General features: G+C 42.6%; 1 protein-coding gene across 3 annotated transcripts; it reads right to left on the bottom strand.

Moving 5' to 3' along the window:
- Window positions 1-486: 486 nt before the first annotated feature.
- RNF4 (ring finger protein 4) lies at window positions 487-14396 on the bottom strand. Of its 3 annotated transcripts, XM_075092031.1 has the most exons (8): window positions 14272-14368; window positions 9957-10131; window positions 9327-9447; window positions 8558-8637; window positions 7260-7269; window positions 5394-5559; window positions 3109-3157; window positions 487-2742 (listed from the first exon to the last, which is right to left on the bottom strand). In XM_075092031.1, exons 2-8 carry the CDS (start codon window positions 9963-9965, stop codon window positions 2593-2595), a joined length of 585 nt encoding a protein of 194 aa, XP_074948132.1. In that variant the 5' UTR covers window positions 9966-10131; window positions 14272-14368; the 3' UTR covers window positions 487-2592. The 3 variants fall into 3 exon arrangements, with proteins under 3 accessions (XP_074948132.1, XP_074948136.1, XP_074948133.1); XM_075092035.1 differs by lacking the exon at window positions 7260-7269 and having other exon boundaries at window positions 8554-8637; window positions 14272-14396; XM_075092032.1 differs by lacking the exon at window positions 7260-7269 and having other exon boundaries at window positions 8554-8637; window positions 14156-14287.

Here is a 14396-nt window from a genome sequence, read left to right on the forward strand (position 1 = left end):
GTTGCCTATGTGTCTGCACAGCCTTCTAGCTTAAAAACCAGCCCTGAAGCAGTGGGCAGCTGGACTAGACCATCATTGTAAGTCCGTTCCAACTGCAACTATTTTGTTCTGTTCTAAAGTGACTTCGACTACGTGCTACGTGCCAGACTTAACGATCGGGGAGCCCATCGGCAGATTCTGCTCGGAGCAGATGAAACTTTCAGAACCGTTACACATAACCCCCTCCTTGAATATAAACCTGAGCAGTTTTGATAGTTTTAAGATTTCTGCTACTCACGACAGGAAATGCTTTAAAAAAAAAAACAAACTCTACACTGACATGTCAAGTAACTCAAGAGTTACTCGTCCTCCCGGCCCCAGGCAGCACCTCTCCTGTTCCCCACACAGAACATGCTGACCAAAAGAACTAGAAGGTTGGAGGACTTGGGATTTTTCTTCCCCCCAAATCAATTAACACAGCATGATTAAAAGAACGAGCACTTCTAATTGATCAAATCAATAGTTTTATTTCCACTTGTTATAAGAACTGTTTGCCTACCAGCAGAGTCCAACATAGATGGGACAGACAGACATGAATACAATTAAATACAGGAAAATTGAACTATATACAAGAAGACATACATTTACATAATGAAAAAAAAATCTTTATATTATCTATCACTTCTTGCCAATGTGAAACATTACCGGAACTCAACTATATCGGGGCTAAAAAAAAAAAAGCATGTAACACAATTTAGTATTTTTCCCCATGTACTGAGACTTAAAATCCATTCTGAGATGCACAAAATTTGTGGTACTTCACCGGGTACTTCACAAAAGCTAAGACCTTCTTTGTTAAATATTTTATAGTTTGTGGTATCTAAATTTCAGTTAGATCTAGTTACTGAGACACAAACTATAAAGTGATATTTACATGGAGGGATTTGTGCAAAGTCATTTTAGGCTATGGCTAGTACACTGTGAAAGATGCACGGACACAAGCCTCGCCCCAGAAGTAATTCCTTAAATCCTCTTCTCATTGCCCCTCTCATCCCGCAGCCGCCCAAGGAAACTGGCCACAAATGGTTTTTTTCTTTTTTACGCTATTGGGAGAAAGCTCTTTCTGCGGCCCTTAAATACCTTGACAGTTTTCATGTTGGGCCACTTCATGCAGTTAACACTAATTTAAGCAATCTTTAGTACTGTTTCATCGGTCCTGTTTTTCGGAACCCGAATTCCAGCCGTTGTTGTCCCAGCACTACCCCAGGCCTGTGGCAGTCCTCGCTTGTAGTTTGTATTACCAATGGGAGCACACAGTGACTACACGTGTGTAACTTTTTAGTAGTTACCATATTGCCACACTGCAGAAACTGCTTAGTCCTGATAACTGGGCTGAACCAAAGCTATCCCAAACCTTGCTTCAACAGAGGAATTCTCTCTCTTAGGACATGTATCTGACTTCTCTTCGTGTTTAAAAATGCACATTTAAGGAAAACTAGACAACCTCAGGGCAAGGGGAGATTAAACTTCTCTCTCAAAAAGGTGCCAAGTCAAGACTGCAACCAAACATCTTCTAAAGCCTCCAGTTCCTAAATCCACAGCAATAGAGTTATTTCATTTTTATTCCTCTGGACCAGTCAGGTGTCAGTAAAACAAGTGAAGAGAACCGCAAAGGGAACGTACTGGACTTTAAGCATTAGGCTGGGTACACTTGATAGATTAGGAAGATCTGTAGGTAGTTTGGTATTCAGCTGACAAGAAGAAAGCATAACATTCTTATTCATCACTAGCAAGCCCAGAGAAGACTATATTCTCCTCAGTTATCAGGAGGGAGCACTATCGAACAGTAGCAAACCGAAAAGACCATCTCATCCCATTAGAAAATAAATTCAGTGTAGTGATGCAAATGCAGGAGTTCTTGGCAGTTAAAACATTCAAAGAAGGTTTTTCACATTGTACATGTTGCAATTTGCCTACGTACTTCAGATCTCATGGAGTTCATAAAGACATCTACATGTTCAAGCCTTCTAGCTTAAAAAAACGTGATTGCTGGTTGACAGCAGATTATTTTATTGCGTTACCCTGGTTGTCAATTTAATATTGATTTGTGATAAAACGATCCATCAGTACAGAACTTACTTGACTTGGGCAAAGATGGTATAGCAGAAAGCGATACAGGCATGAGCTTCTTCTAGGGTAAAAAGAAAAGGGTAAAGAAATGGCAGATTGCTCATCTGTGTTTTGAAAGGTAACTACTCCATATCTGTATGAGATGGGGAAATAATTTAAAGAGCGAAAAATAACAAAATATTCAGACCCCTCTTATTTAAGCATTAAAAAAGTAGAAGGAAATGGATTAGCTGCTTCCTTTCTCATACAGGCTGCTGGTCTAGTTTAGAGACAGTCAAAATTAACACTATAACCAGGGACATGACAAGAAGCAGCTTGGACCACAAAAAGAGCTGTCTGTATATGTACAAGTTATTCTCAAAAAAAAAAAAAGGTTTTATTTGGATGTGTGCACAACCTGCTGCTCTTTAAATCTTCCGAGAACTGAAAACATGACATTTTCCCCACAAATCCAGTTGAGTCTGTCCTGAGAAATAGAAGCACTCATATATAAATGGGATGATACTGTCTGTGAGTGAGTTTCTTCCTGCAGGTTGGGCAGGAGTTGGCATTCCTAAGGGAATCACGGAGGCACTGACTGCAGAAGACATGGCCGCATTTGGTTGACACAATCAGTCGTCCACTTTGCACGATCTGGAAGGAAGAGACACCACAACAAGTATTTGCAAGAAAGAATTCAGCTTGGCTGGTTTACTGGCACCAGGCAAATAGGACTTGGGAGTATCAGGAGTCAGGGCAGCGCTACCATAATAATAAGGAACCCAAAGATCTTCTGGTGCCACCTTGGAAAGTGTTTCTCCCACTACATACCCCCTACGAAATGACTTTCAGTTACAAGCTCGTTTTAAATACAAGGCAAGCCTTGCCTTAAATCCAAGGTGTGTACTTCAGGCCAGCTCTCTGCGGCATCCCGCATAACCCAACAGAGTTGTTCCGCTCACCCTCTGCCCCGCTCTCCCTCCGTCAACAAAGGAACTACGGCAATATGTGGATCCTTACCTCCGAGTAGCCATCCATGCAAATCGGACAGCTAACGGTACCGGACGGCCTTGTGGGAGAGAGAAGAAAGCCAGAAAGAACATGCATCCATTACTTTCACCATGCATTGAGGGCTACAGACATATACAGCGTCAGGTAATCATCCGTCTGCAGAGACGGGCCATGATGCATTTCACCTGAAGGTCCCTGCGTACCGTTAACTCTCTCAGTTTGTTGCATTTACTAAGCAGTTAGGGTCTCCCTTACCTGAAGCAAACAGTGTCTTGGTTTTCATTAGGGGGAAGATGCTCTATCACTAGAAGTAACAGCAGCCTATAGCGCTGTGTAGCATATGCATGGCAGAATTGACCTTCAACAGGTGATAAGTAAGAGTTTTGCAACATAACCCTCTAGCTGTCCTTTCCAGAAGAGAGAGTTAGTTATCAGAAATTAAAACATCCCCTATTCTAGTTCAGCAACATCCCAGCCCAGAAGTAACATATTCATTACAAGAACTCCTTCCTTAGAGAACGTTGGGCAGGAATACACTAACCTGAGGAAATATTTCAAAATATATTTCTAGCTCAGAGCAGGACAGACTGACTGGGTGGCTGTTACCAAATGTGGTTACAGATGTACCTCTGCTACCTTCAGCCCCAGGACAGCCCTATTGCATGCAGCCTTACGAACAGACATCGCTATTCTGTGTAAGAATGTGTCATACCCTAAGTGCTGAATCGTGTTTTCTGTCAGGAAGAGAAAGAGGTTCCTGCCACTTTTATTTACATATTAATCTCTACTTTGAACTATCACAGTAAGCTGCTTTCTTAAGTCTTTACCATAAACACTTGGCTTTATTATGTCACTGCCCATGCTAAACAACAGTTTGCAATTTATTAATTAAACAGGAATGGAAAGCATGAGGTATCCTTTACCCCATAACCTTAAATGCAAGCAGTGAGCACCACTAACCTCTACCCCTAGTTTCACATACATAAATTCCATTAATTCTCCCAGTTTTACTACTCAAATTCTTTATGCAGCAGCTATAATAACAACTCAGTAATTAATTACAACTGATGATAACCATTATATAAGCAAGAGTAGTCTAACACTGCAGAGTAACACTGTAGGTGGCTCTGTGGCAATCTCCAGCATCGGACCTTTTTGTCAATATTAAATGCTGGGGCACTGAGTTGTTTCAGCCTTACCTAAACAGAGCAGGAAGGCACATTCTTTAATAGAGAAGCTTGAGATTGAAGGAACACTTTTTTTTTTAAAAAAAAAATTAACTAGTGGGATTTATTCACCTACATAACAGCCAAAACTTCAGAATCTACAAATCCACTGGCAAAATGCACTAGGTTTTAGAATAGTTAAAGCCCTTGAGGTGGCATATTTAAGACCTGATACCCAAAATTTCCATACCCAAGTTCTCTTCTACACTGCCTTCCAGTATTCTAAAAGGCTCAAAGCACACCAGCTTTATTAAAACCTGGGTTTTTTTTCCCCCTAAAACACTTCAAAAAACATTTATACCACAATTCACATGTTCTTAGTCTTCCTTAATCACATGACACCTGACATCATTTATTAGTCTAATACATTGTGTCTGTCTTAACATAACAGTGCTCCTACAGCAGGAGTTTCCTGTTTCTCTGCAGAATGGGGTCTTCATTGTGCAGGCACCTGAGCCGAACAGCGAGATCGCCATCTCACATGCAAACGTATCGGAGCTCCATGATATACATGGGACCAAACAAAAACTGGCCATAACAGTATTACCTCCACAATCACCTTGCAAATGTACCTTGGGAAGAATGGTTCTGCTCCGAGAGAAAAAGGCACTTAATGGGCACAGTGCGTAAAAAAATTTTAAAAAGCAGTGAATAAATAATAGTTTTTACTGGAACTTGCCAGGCTGCTGCCTGCGTGTCCCGTGATACCAAGCCTCATCAACACCAATTAATATACTTCCATATCTAACATCACTACTAGAGCTTTGCATGAAAAATAAATGCAACACATTATGAGCTATGGCCTTTAAGCTAATCCTCCTTCCTTGCCATACACCTCTCTCATCTTTAAGGCTGTGTGCAAAGATACTCTGTCTTGGCTAGCTTTGCATGATACCAAATGATACCATTGCACTTTAGCATAAAAAATGTGACATACTCACTGAAAGAGGGAACTAACCGGAATAAGTTAAGACTTCAAAGATAAGCCAGGCTATAGCAATATAACTTAGCCCTGTATGTATAGGAAAAGCAAAATGTAATGTCTGGTAGGTCATAAGGCGTACATACTTTGAACTTGCAGTTTCATCATCCAGGGGACCCAATTCTCGAGACACTTTATCTGTTACATACACATCATTATCTCTTGTTTCATCTTCATCATCACTACTCAGTACACAGCTGTCTGACTGTCGCTGGCTTCTTAGTCTGAGATTTCTCCTTTGTCGTTGATTCTCTGTAATTTAATTTTGGTAAATTAGATGCAATATGCATATCTCTCTCTGCTGCTCCCCCACCAGCCCAGAAATATCCTTGAAATGCATGATTGTAAATAGTCTGTAACTGTTTGTATTTTAAATGGACCATATTCAGCTGGGTTAAAAGCAATCTTAGACAAACTAGTTGAGTTCTAGTTTAACTTCTAAATATTAAGGCTAAACATTTCCAGACATTGTGAATATTCTGCTACATAATGACACAAAATATTTGCTCTATTCACGCTACAAGCAGCTAATATATGATCTTAAAGATTCTTGGTGTCATAAGTTTCATGTAGTTACACTACCCGTGAAGAAACCTCCCCTATAAAGGGAAGCTACCTCTCCCAATTCGTACTGACAGAGAATGCTACGACACAGCATCGAGGAATTGCAACAATCTCTGTGTGAGATGAGAGAGAGAGGACTGAAGTTAAGTTTCCAAGCTGTACAGCAAGCTGGCACAATCACAACAATAAGGCCTGGTAAAACACAGAGTGCTTTGTTCAGAAAGTTTACGAAATGATGGAAGTGATGCTTCAACCTAAAAAAAAAAAGTAAATTACGGAGCTGCCGTGGATGCTCACTGACCTATCCAGGTATGATGCTAAACTGTTCCATTCTTTTTGTCTGTGTTAAACCAAAACTCCCCACTCAAAGGCAGGTTCTATAAAGTGAGTCTTTTTAAGAATAAAGATACTTTAAGAAGTGTCTCTTTAGACATTTTCATAATCTTCCTCTTGAGTTAAGGCAACCTGAAAATGGACTTATATTGCCCAGATAATCCTTTTAATAATTAAATTTTATTTTTAAATTACTACATTATTAAATTAAATTTTAATAATTAAAACAATTAATTGCCTAGCCTGTAACATCCAAAGGTTACAGAACTACTGTTTGCTTTTTAACAATTAGAAACAGCATGCAATAATTATCTTTGCAACTCCAGTGTACATGTAACAATAATGAGCACTAATCAATTAAAAGAACATAAACAGCGTCAAAATTAAAGCTCATTCCTGCACAAGTATTCACCTAAAATTTTTATTGCAAGAATTTTTTACTTGCTCCTGCTTCATTCAGAGCAAGGAATAGATTACATTCTAATCAAGCAGCTACCAACATACTAATGTATCTCATACTATCAGAACAAGGTCTGAAAGTTATAAAGGATTAAGCTATTTACACCTGTAACTATTGTAATACCTAAAGTAGAAAAATAAATCCACACTTATCAATACTTCTCAGTACTAAATCTCATTATCTAGTCTAATATGCCTCAGAGTTAATACTGCGACCACAAACAATCATCTTTAGTTCCTTCATTGCAATACAGGCTAAAAAACCCTTCCGACATTTTCGTATTCAAAGCAGGTATTCAGCTATAAATTTTAAGTATCATCAACTTTGGGCTTAAAAACCTTATGTATGTGGAAACTAAGAAAACATATTTTGAGCAGCTTTGATGTATTTTACTTCTGATACTTTCTACAGGCTCTGAGAGTGACCGTCAAACACAGATTGGGTTCACTCTCTAAGGCACTGGCCAGATACTTCAGCACTGTCCCGTGCCTTTCGGTAAACGCAGTTTCAATCCATGCTGCTCAAGTTCGTTGGAAAAGACAAAAACCACTAAGTCTAGGGCAACTCTGTTACCGGTTGTAAAACATCAACTCACCTTCAACAATCTTGCGTCAGTACATGTGGGAAGGGAGAGAAAAGAAAGATGCAATTAGACTTTGGTGTGCGCCCCCAGTATTACACACTGACACCAGATAAGCTCAGCAATTACAACCAAACAAGCAGGATACAACCAAATGGCAGGATATCACTCTCATTTTGATTAAGAACGTTACAAGTAGTAGTAAATTGGCTGCTGTTCTGAAAGTAAGTGGTTGCTCTGGTTCTGCTCACGCTGCTGCAAAGGGATAGAAATGGAGGCAGCTCTGAACACCCTCCTCCCTGCTACACTCCCCAGCTTCCGCACCCCAACTTGACTCAGGCTGGAAGAGATTCTTTCCCTCTTTCTCCCTCAGAGAAGCAAATTCAGGTCTGATATCCATAAACACTTCAAATTAGATTAACAGCAGCTGAAGAAACAAACCCCCCAAAACTCAGACCCACTATTGCCTTTGGGAAAACTGGAGCTGGGGCAACGCAAGTTATGTGGTAAAGTTCCAGGCCTTTCCTTTGCAAAGGCTCGGGAACAATCTCAGCAGGAGGCGCCCCTGTGCTACTTCTGCTGCTCGTTTCTGGTTTGCATGGCAGCAGTAGCACCCCAAAACTGAGGTTATAAACTACACTGTGCACTGGACTGAACATGATTCTAGCTTTAAAAATAGCAGTAAAAATAAGTGGATTTTTTAAGACCTCTTGGAGTAATAAACTCCTGGTTTGGTATTGTGGTATTGTGTACCACAATACCATAAACTCCTGTGGTATTGTGTACCACAATACCATAAACTCCTGTGGTATTGTGTACCACAATACCATAAACTCCTGTGGTATTGTGTACCACAATACCATAAACTCCTGTGGTATTGTGTACCACAGTCAGCTACAGTTGCACATGGCATCTCTGTGACAGGAGAACCTTAAACCGATGTTGCAGCTAAGCTTGTCATATTTATGAAGTCAGACTAACTGTTTTCTCCTTCACATTTAAATCATTGGCCTATACCTCTGATATATCTGTCGTAGCTTCAATTTTAAGTTTCACCTCCTCATGTTACATTACCCATGCCACGTATATATTCTGCCCAAGTTCTGGAGCAAAAATCTATTTTAGATAGCCCTCTCAAAATCTGCAAGTGCACCTCCAGAGAAGCTTTGATGCTGACCTCTAACAAATGGCTTTTGTGCACTGACATGTCAGCTTTGACCTTAAAACTCCTCCTTAAAGACACATTATCACAGAGCACAACACAAAACTAATCTGACCACAAAATTTAGATAAGTGTGCCATTTGTGACTTACCACAACAGAATCATTGTGAGTTAGGTCAACAACTACAGGATCAGAAGATTCACATGTGAGGTCTACGACTTCTTCACCAGCTTGAAAACACAATGTTAGAATCAAGATCAGAGATTGCAGAGGAAAAAAATTGCCTGCCGCTATTGAACAGGCTGAGGTATGATTCAACATTGCCCTAAACCTCCTCTCTCAGGAACGTAGCCAACATTTCACTCAAGCTTTGCCCTCAACAGTCCACGTAGAGCATTACCGCCACTGCCTTCCACAGGTTGCCATGCAAGAGAAACAGCAGCCGAGCTCCTCATGCAGTTCTGTTGTGCGAGGCACACAACAACACATTCTTCATCTAACATAGGAGAATGTTTATCATACAGAATAAAATGTGAATCACAGAGGAGGTAATTTTACAATTCCACGCTTTGAATGTTCTCTTGAGGGATGGGTTTCGACTAATGACAAACTTTTAATTATCTTCTCAAAAGTTGGCACTTCCCAAACTTAGTGTGCCATTAGCTGTAGCGGCAGCTGCTGTAACTCGCAGCTTATCAGACTAGACATTCAGATCTCTGAGCAGCACTTCAGTACCTTTCTCACACAACTCATCCACCACTGGCCACCAAACTAAACCAGTTGTCAGTTGGCTTGTTCTTTAAAGATGCCATCCTAGACCCTTCCTAAAATCAGAGGTTTCCCTTCCTACCCAGGAAAGGGCCTAGAAACTGGCAAAAATATACACTAAGTGGGACCCCAACCCTCCAAGAAAGCTTACCACTTTCTTCAAGTTCTATTGGCTCTGCTTCCGAGGCCATTTCTGCAGTAGAAGCCACCAGCCTGTTTCGCTTCCGAGCTTGCCTAGAATTAACTGCTCCTCCGCGGCGCTTTCGTTGAGTCTAAGAGAGAACAAAGCCTGCCATTTTCTTGAGGAGTAATACGAACGCAGCCGTCATCTCTGCAGCACCAGTGAGAGCACACAGGGAGACACAAAACACTCCCCTGAAAGGCTGTAACGTGCAAAGAATGGTGGTATGGCTCACTCCTACCTGAACGCATCACATTGAGGAAAAGACATCACCCCAAATCCCTTACCAGTTGGGTCACAAAGGAAGAAAACATATCATGATGGTTTGCAAGTGAGAAGACTAGTCCACAGTTGTATCAGATGTTAGCTTCCAGCCAGCTATTGGAACAAGTGTGACCTGAGGTCTTTGCTCACATTGTAAGCATTTCTGAGCTACTGCTAGCACCTAGAGAGATTAAAAGTCTCAAGTATCATGGAACATGAAGTTTTAATATGCTTATGTTCCAGTCAATTTGCTACAAACTCTTAAAATCATTTCCAGAGGTACCATAATCAATATGCTTTAAGAATCAGGTTTGCATTGCATAGTAAAATACTTACTGTGCTCATGGTGGTTCTCAGTGTAAAACCCCAGAAGAAGCAAGAGGTAAAAATACAAAAAAAATAATTGCAAGGAAGCTACAACTTCCCTGTAAGTCCTTATATTCCTTTCTAAGTTAAAGGGATGTTAAAAAGTCCAGACTTCTCAGTATCTGAGAACGATGTCCCTCCAAACCTATAAGAATAGAAGAGAGGAGGTTACCTATCTGTAACGCTTGTTCTCTTAAATACACCCCTCTCCACGATTCCTGTTCCCAAGTCACCAGTTTCTGTCCAAAGCCAGTAGGGATGTCCCATGGTTTGGTACTGGAGCTTCAGCCCCCTAGAGCTGGGTCTGAAGCCTCCGTCATTCTTCCCCATTTCCTAAACTGAATACCAGAATAAACTAGTGTGGTAGAAAACTGGAATAATACTAAGGAATCCCCATTAAGTTTATGTGAAAAGCAACTGATTGACTTTTGAGGCAGTGTTCGTGTGTGGGCAGGCAATCACTGGAAATTGTGTCAGAAGCAGCCATCTTCAGAGAACACAAAATTCCAGATAAGCAGTTCTCTTCTCCAACCCATCCCCAGATTCCAACAGGTGGGAGCTGAACAGCTTGAGAGGAATCTAAAGCAAGTGGAGCAGAGAAATTTCGGTGCAGAAATACTCATGGATTTGTAAGAACACAGAAGTGTACAGTAGCTATTCTGTGGTAATGGTAGGTGTGCGTGCCCCTACCCACCAGGCAGCAAACTGCTAAGTGGGAAGAGGTGAAAAGAATGCCTAAAGGCCATTATGAGCATCTGACATGGCACTGAAGTTTACATCTTAAAGATTGCTCATGGTAAAACTACCCTGTGTCCAACACACACTGAGGAGCTGGGGGAGAGACAGTGGGGAGACCGGGAAAAAAGACCAATTACCCTAAACTGTAGTTGCAGAACTGTCTTCCTGATATTGCCCTTGGTCAATGCTTCAAAGACCAGCAACACACGGTATTAACCTATTCTCAGATTAAGAAACACGGAGACCATGCAGTGGGATGGAATGTCACTGGTAATCAACCATAACACTGACTTAAAGGAAGCCAGACTGATTTCCCCACCTCTTAAATTTCCTCTCAGTATTTCTCAAATCAGTCACTTCCTTAAGAGACCCATCAACATTGAATTGTGACATTATTAAAACAATTACACTACATTTGATACTTTTCTGAGCCCAAAGATATATTTGTGCACAATTTTAAGCAATACAATATGCCATTTATCAACTTTCTCCCATTTTTTCATTTTAAAACTCGCACTGAATTGCAGAAGCTAAAAATGAAAGTCAACACGGGTTTGGGTTTCTTTTTTTTTTTGTTTCCAACTTGGACCTCCTGCTACATGCCAGATTTAATGATCAGTGAGCCCACCGGCAGATTCTGGCCACAGTAGATGGTATTTTCAGAACTGCTGTGCGTAACTCCCTCTCCTAATATGCGCCTAATCAGTTTTGATAGTTTTAAGATGTTTTTTAAAAATCTAAATTTACATATATAGCTAACCCAGAGTTCTTCTCTCAAATATGAGCAGTACGCTTATGTTCTCACCTGGTATGCTGAAGACTAAGGGTCAGAGTTTGCTCCCTACCACAGAAAGCCAGGAACTGACTTTCCATCTCCTGCATCCTCAGTGTAGGACTTGCCTAGGCAACCATTTTCATAACATTCTGTGTTCAGGTAATACGAGTTCTCTCTGCATGCTTTACCCCACTGTTCTTCAGGCCTAGATTTCATTTAATCTGTTAGAAGAAACGTTTTCTGCCAGCCACACCACATTCTTGGGAATATGCTATTTTACCCACTTCACTGAATTTTTGGAATAGGGAACAAGAACTTTTGCAAGACCATGACCAATTTTGCACTGATACAAAACAAACCAGACAGACTGTTCTGTGAACACATTTTCTAGGTGCTAGAGGAGTTCCTCTCTCCATATGATTGTTATTCATAGGTATGGTTTTTTTGGAGACAAAGGGAAGAGGAAGGCAAAACAAGAAGGGACAACACACAGCATGAGGGACGGGGGAAAGGGAATCATCCCTAAACCTAGCACATCTAGTCTTTCAAACTAGCTGTTCAAAACAAGCTACCATCTTCATCTGAGAGCTACAACTGAAACTGAAAGTAACTTAGGCAAAGCAGTTTTCCACACACAGCAGGACAATGATCAAGACTGAGAAACATATGAGGTATAAAGAATCTAATAGCATAACTTAATATAAGTTTATTTCATCAAGAAAGCCAAGAGACATTTTCCTTCGTTCTCCTCAGTTATGGAATTGGAAAAAATACTTGGACATTAAAAAGCTGGGAAATGTTAGTTGGTACACACATCTGAGGATTATAAAGAAATAAGATTTATATAAGCTTACTTTAAATTACAAGTTCTTAGAATTGTTTTTAAATAGAACCTGTTAGAGCAATCTGATACACTGACACATCTGCGCTGCTGAAAGACAGCAAAGAACAAATCTAATGTATTCACTAGACAGCTCAGTTTTGGATGTGAAACACCCAGAAGGTTTCACAAGACTCGGTGCCTTTTGGATTGAACACTGCAATGGTATGTTGACAAAGTATCTTCAGAAAGGGTGTAAAGCACAGCAGGGAGCGAGCACCTGGGATGACTCTAAACATAAAATGTCGCAGATTCTCCTCACCCACAGGTGGTTTAAGTGCCAAAGAAGAGCAATAACAGAAAAAAAAAAACCACATCCGACTAAGAGAAATATGGCTTTACTTCATAATTATCCTAAACATTACACATACGCTAAAGTAACTACTTGAAGAAAGCAATAATATCAGACTAAACGTTAGTGTGTGCATGGCACAGGTGACAAAAACAGTACACATTTTGTCAAAACACGATATACTACGCCTTTAAGGCTTTGCTTCTCATTTCTGCTCTTAAGACCTCTTTTACATGCCTAACAACAGGAAACACGGTAGCAAAGATGCACCACATATAAAAAAAAAAAGATAACCTGTCATCAGAAGATGCACGTACCAACCAAAGTGCTAGTCTTAAATTTTTTTATCACAGGGAACAGTTATCTGCCATTTTACCATTTCAAAACTTTCCTATTGTGCATTTCCAGTACCTTTAAAGAAATTCGCCTTTTTTCAGATGCATTACACCCACTTTAGTGAAAACAGAAGCTGAGTCTATTATGTTTTATCCAAATTAGGTCAAGCAGGCCCATACTACAAAAGCTTGGTGAGAGACACTATAAAAAGAGTAAAGATGAGTGATAAACAGCCTACCACAAAGATATACTAGCCTGCCTGCTCTAAGCAGTCAGTTACATCTACAGACAAGTAAGACATATGTTTATGAGCAGCCTCACAAAAAAAACCCCAAACAACAACAACAAAATCCCCAAATGATATCCAATTTCAGAAAGAACGAGATGAAGACTGGCCAGAAGAAAAAGCTCCTCATTGGTCTTACGCGCAGAAGTTTCTCTGAAAGACACTACAGCTTACTTTCAGTAGTCTCAAAATGAAGATACAGAAGAAAGGAAAAAGACCTTGAGCCTTTTCACGTCCTGTAATGGAGGTGCAGGGGATGCTGAAGTGGGAGCGAAGCTCCTGCTGTCACACAAAATGGGAGGACAGACTGACAACTTCGGGCAGCTATATCTGCGGCATGTGCTGCGCCCTGCTCTCCCTCCGAAGGGAGCAGGACGCCATCGCCGCCCCCCCGCACTTGTCTCTCCCTCCAGCCGCCCCAGGACACCCTCGGGACGGCCCCCGCGAGCACCGCAGGAAGCCGCGCAGCCCCTCCGAAGGGCCGGGCAGCGCCGCCCGCAGGCCCCGCAGCCCGCCAGAGCGGCGGGCAGCGCCTGCGGACGGGCGGGAGCGGGACTGGGCGCAAGGACACCCCGGGCGGAGCGAGGGCAGGTGGGCCGGGGGAGCGGAGCGGGGCCCCTCGGGGCTGCCACGGCGCCGGGCAGGGCCGTGCCCCCGCTCGGCGCCCGCGGGAAGGGGCTCGGGTCGCTGTCCCCGCCCCGGGGCAGGGGCGGCTCAGGGCCCGGCTCCCCGCACCGCACCCCCACCGCGCCGCGCCGGTGGAGGAAGCCCCGCCGCCCCCCGGTCCCCTCAGCGCCGGCCCGCCCCTCCCCCACCGCGGCCGGGCGCGGCTCCCCTCCCCGCCCCTCCTTCCTCCCCTCACCTGCCGCCCGCCGCCCCGGGCGCCTCAGAAAGGCGAGGCGCGCCCGGGGCCGCTGGTGCCGCGGCCGGGCGCCACTCCCACCCCCGCGACAGAGCCCCCCGGCCCGCAGCGCTCACCCTCAACGCCCGGCCCGGCAGCGGCGTAGCGCAGCCCCCGCCCCCGCTCTCCCACCATTGGGGGAACGGCCACCCTGCGGCTCGCGGAATGGCCGCCGCACACATCAATTAGGAAGAAGTATGGT

Source organism: Phalacrocorax aristotelis, chromosome 4 (assembly GCF_949628215.1).
Source record: "Phalacrocorax aristotelis chromosome 4, bGulAri2.1, whole genome shotgun sequence".
In the NCBI taxonomy this organism is placed as follows: Eukaryota; Metazoa; Chordata; class Aves; order Suliformes; family Phalacrocoracidae; genus Phalacrocorax; species Phalacrocorax aristotelis.

Coding starts and splice junctions, on each gene's coding strand:
- RNF4 (XM_075092031.1), bottom strand. Junction 8,638..9,326: donor AATAGAACTTGAAGAAAGTG/GTAAGCTTTCTT, acceptor TGTGTTTTCAAG/CTGGTGAAGAAGTCGTAGAC. Junction 3,158..5,393: donor GATGAAACTGCAAGTTCAAA/GTATGTACGCCT, acceptor CTCTCCCACAAG/GCCGTCCGGTACCGTTAGCT.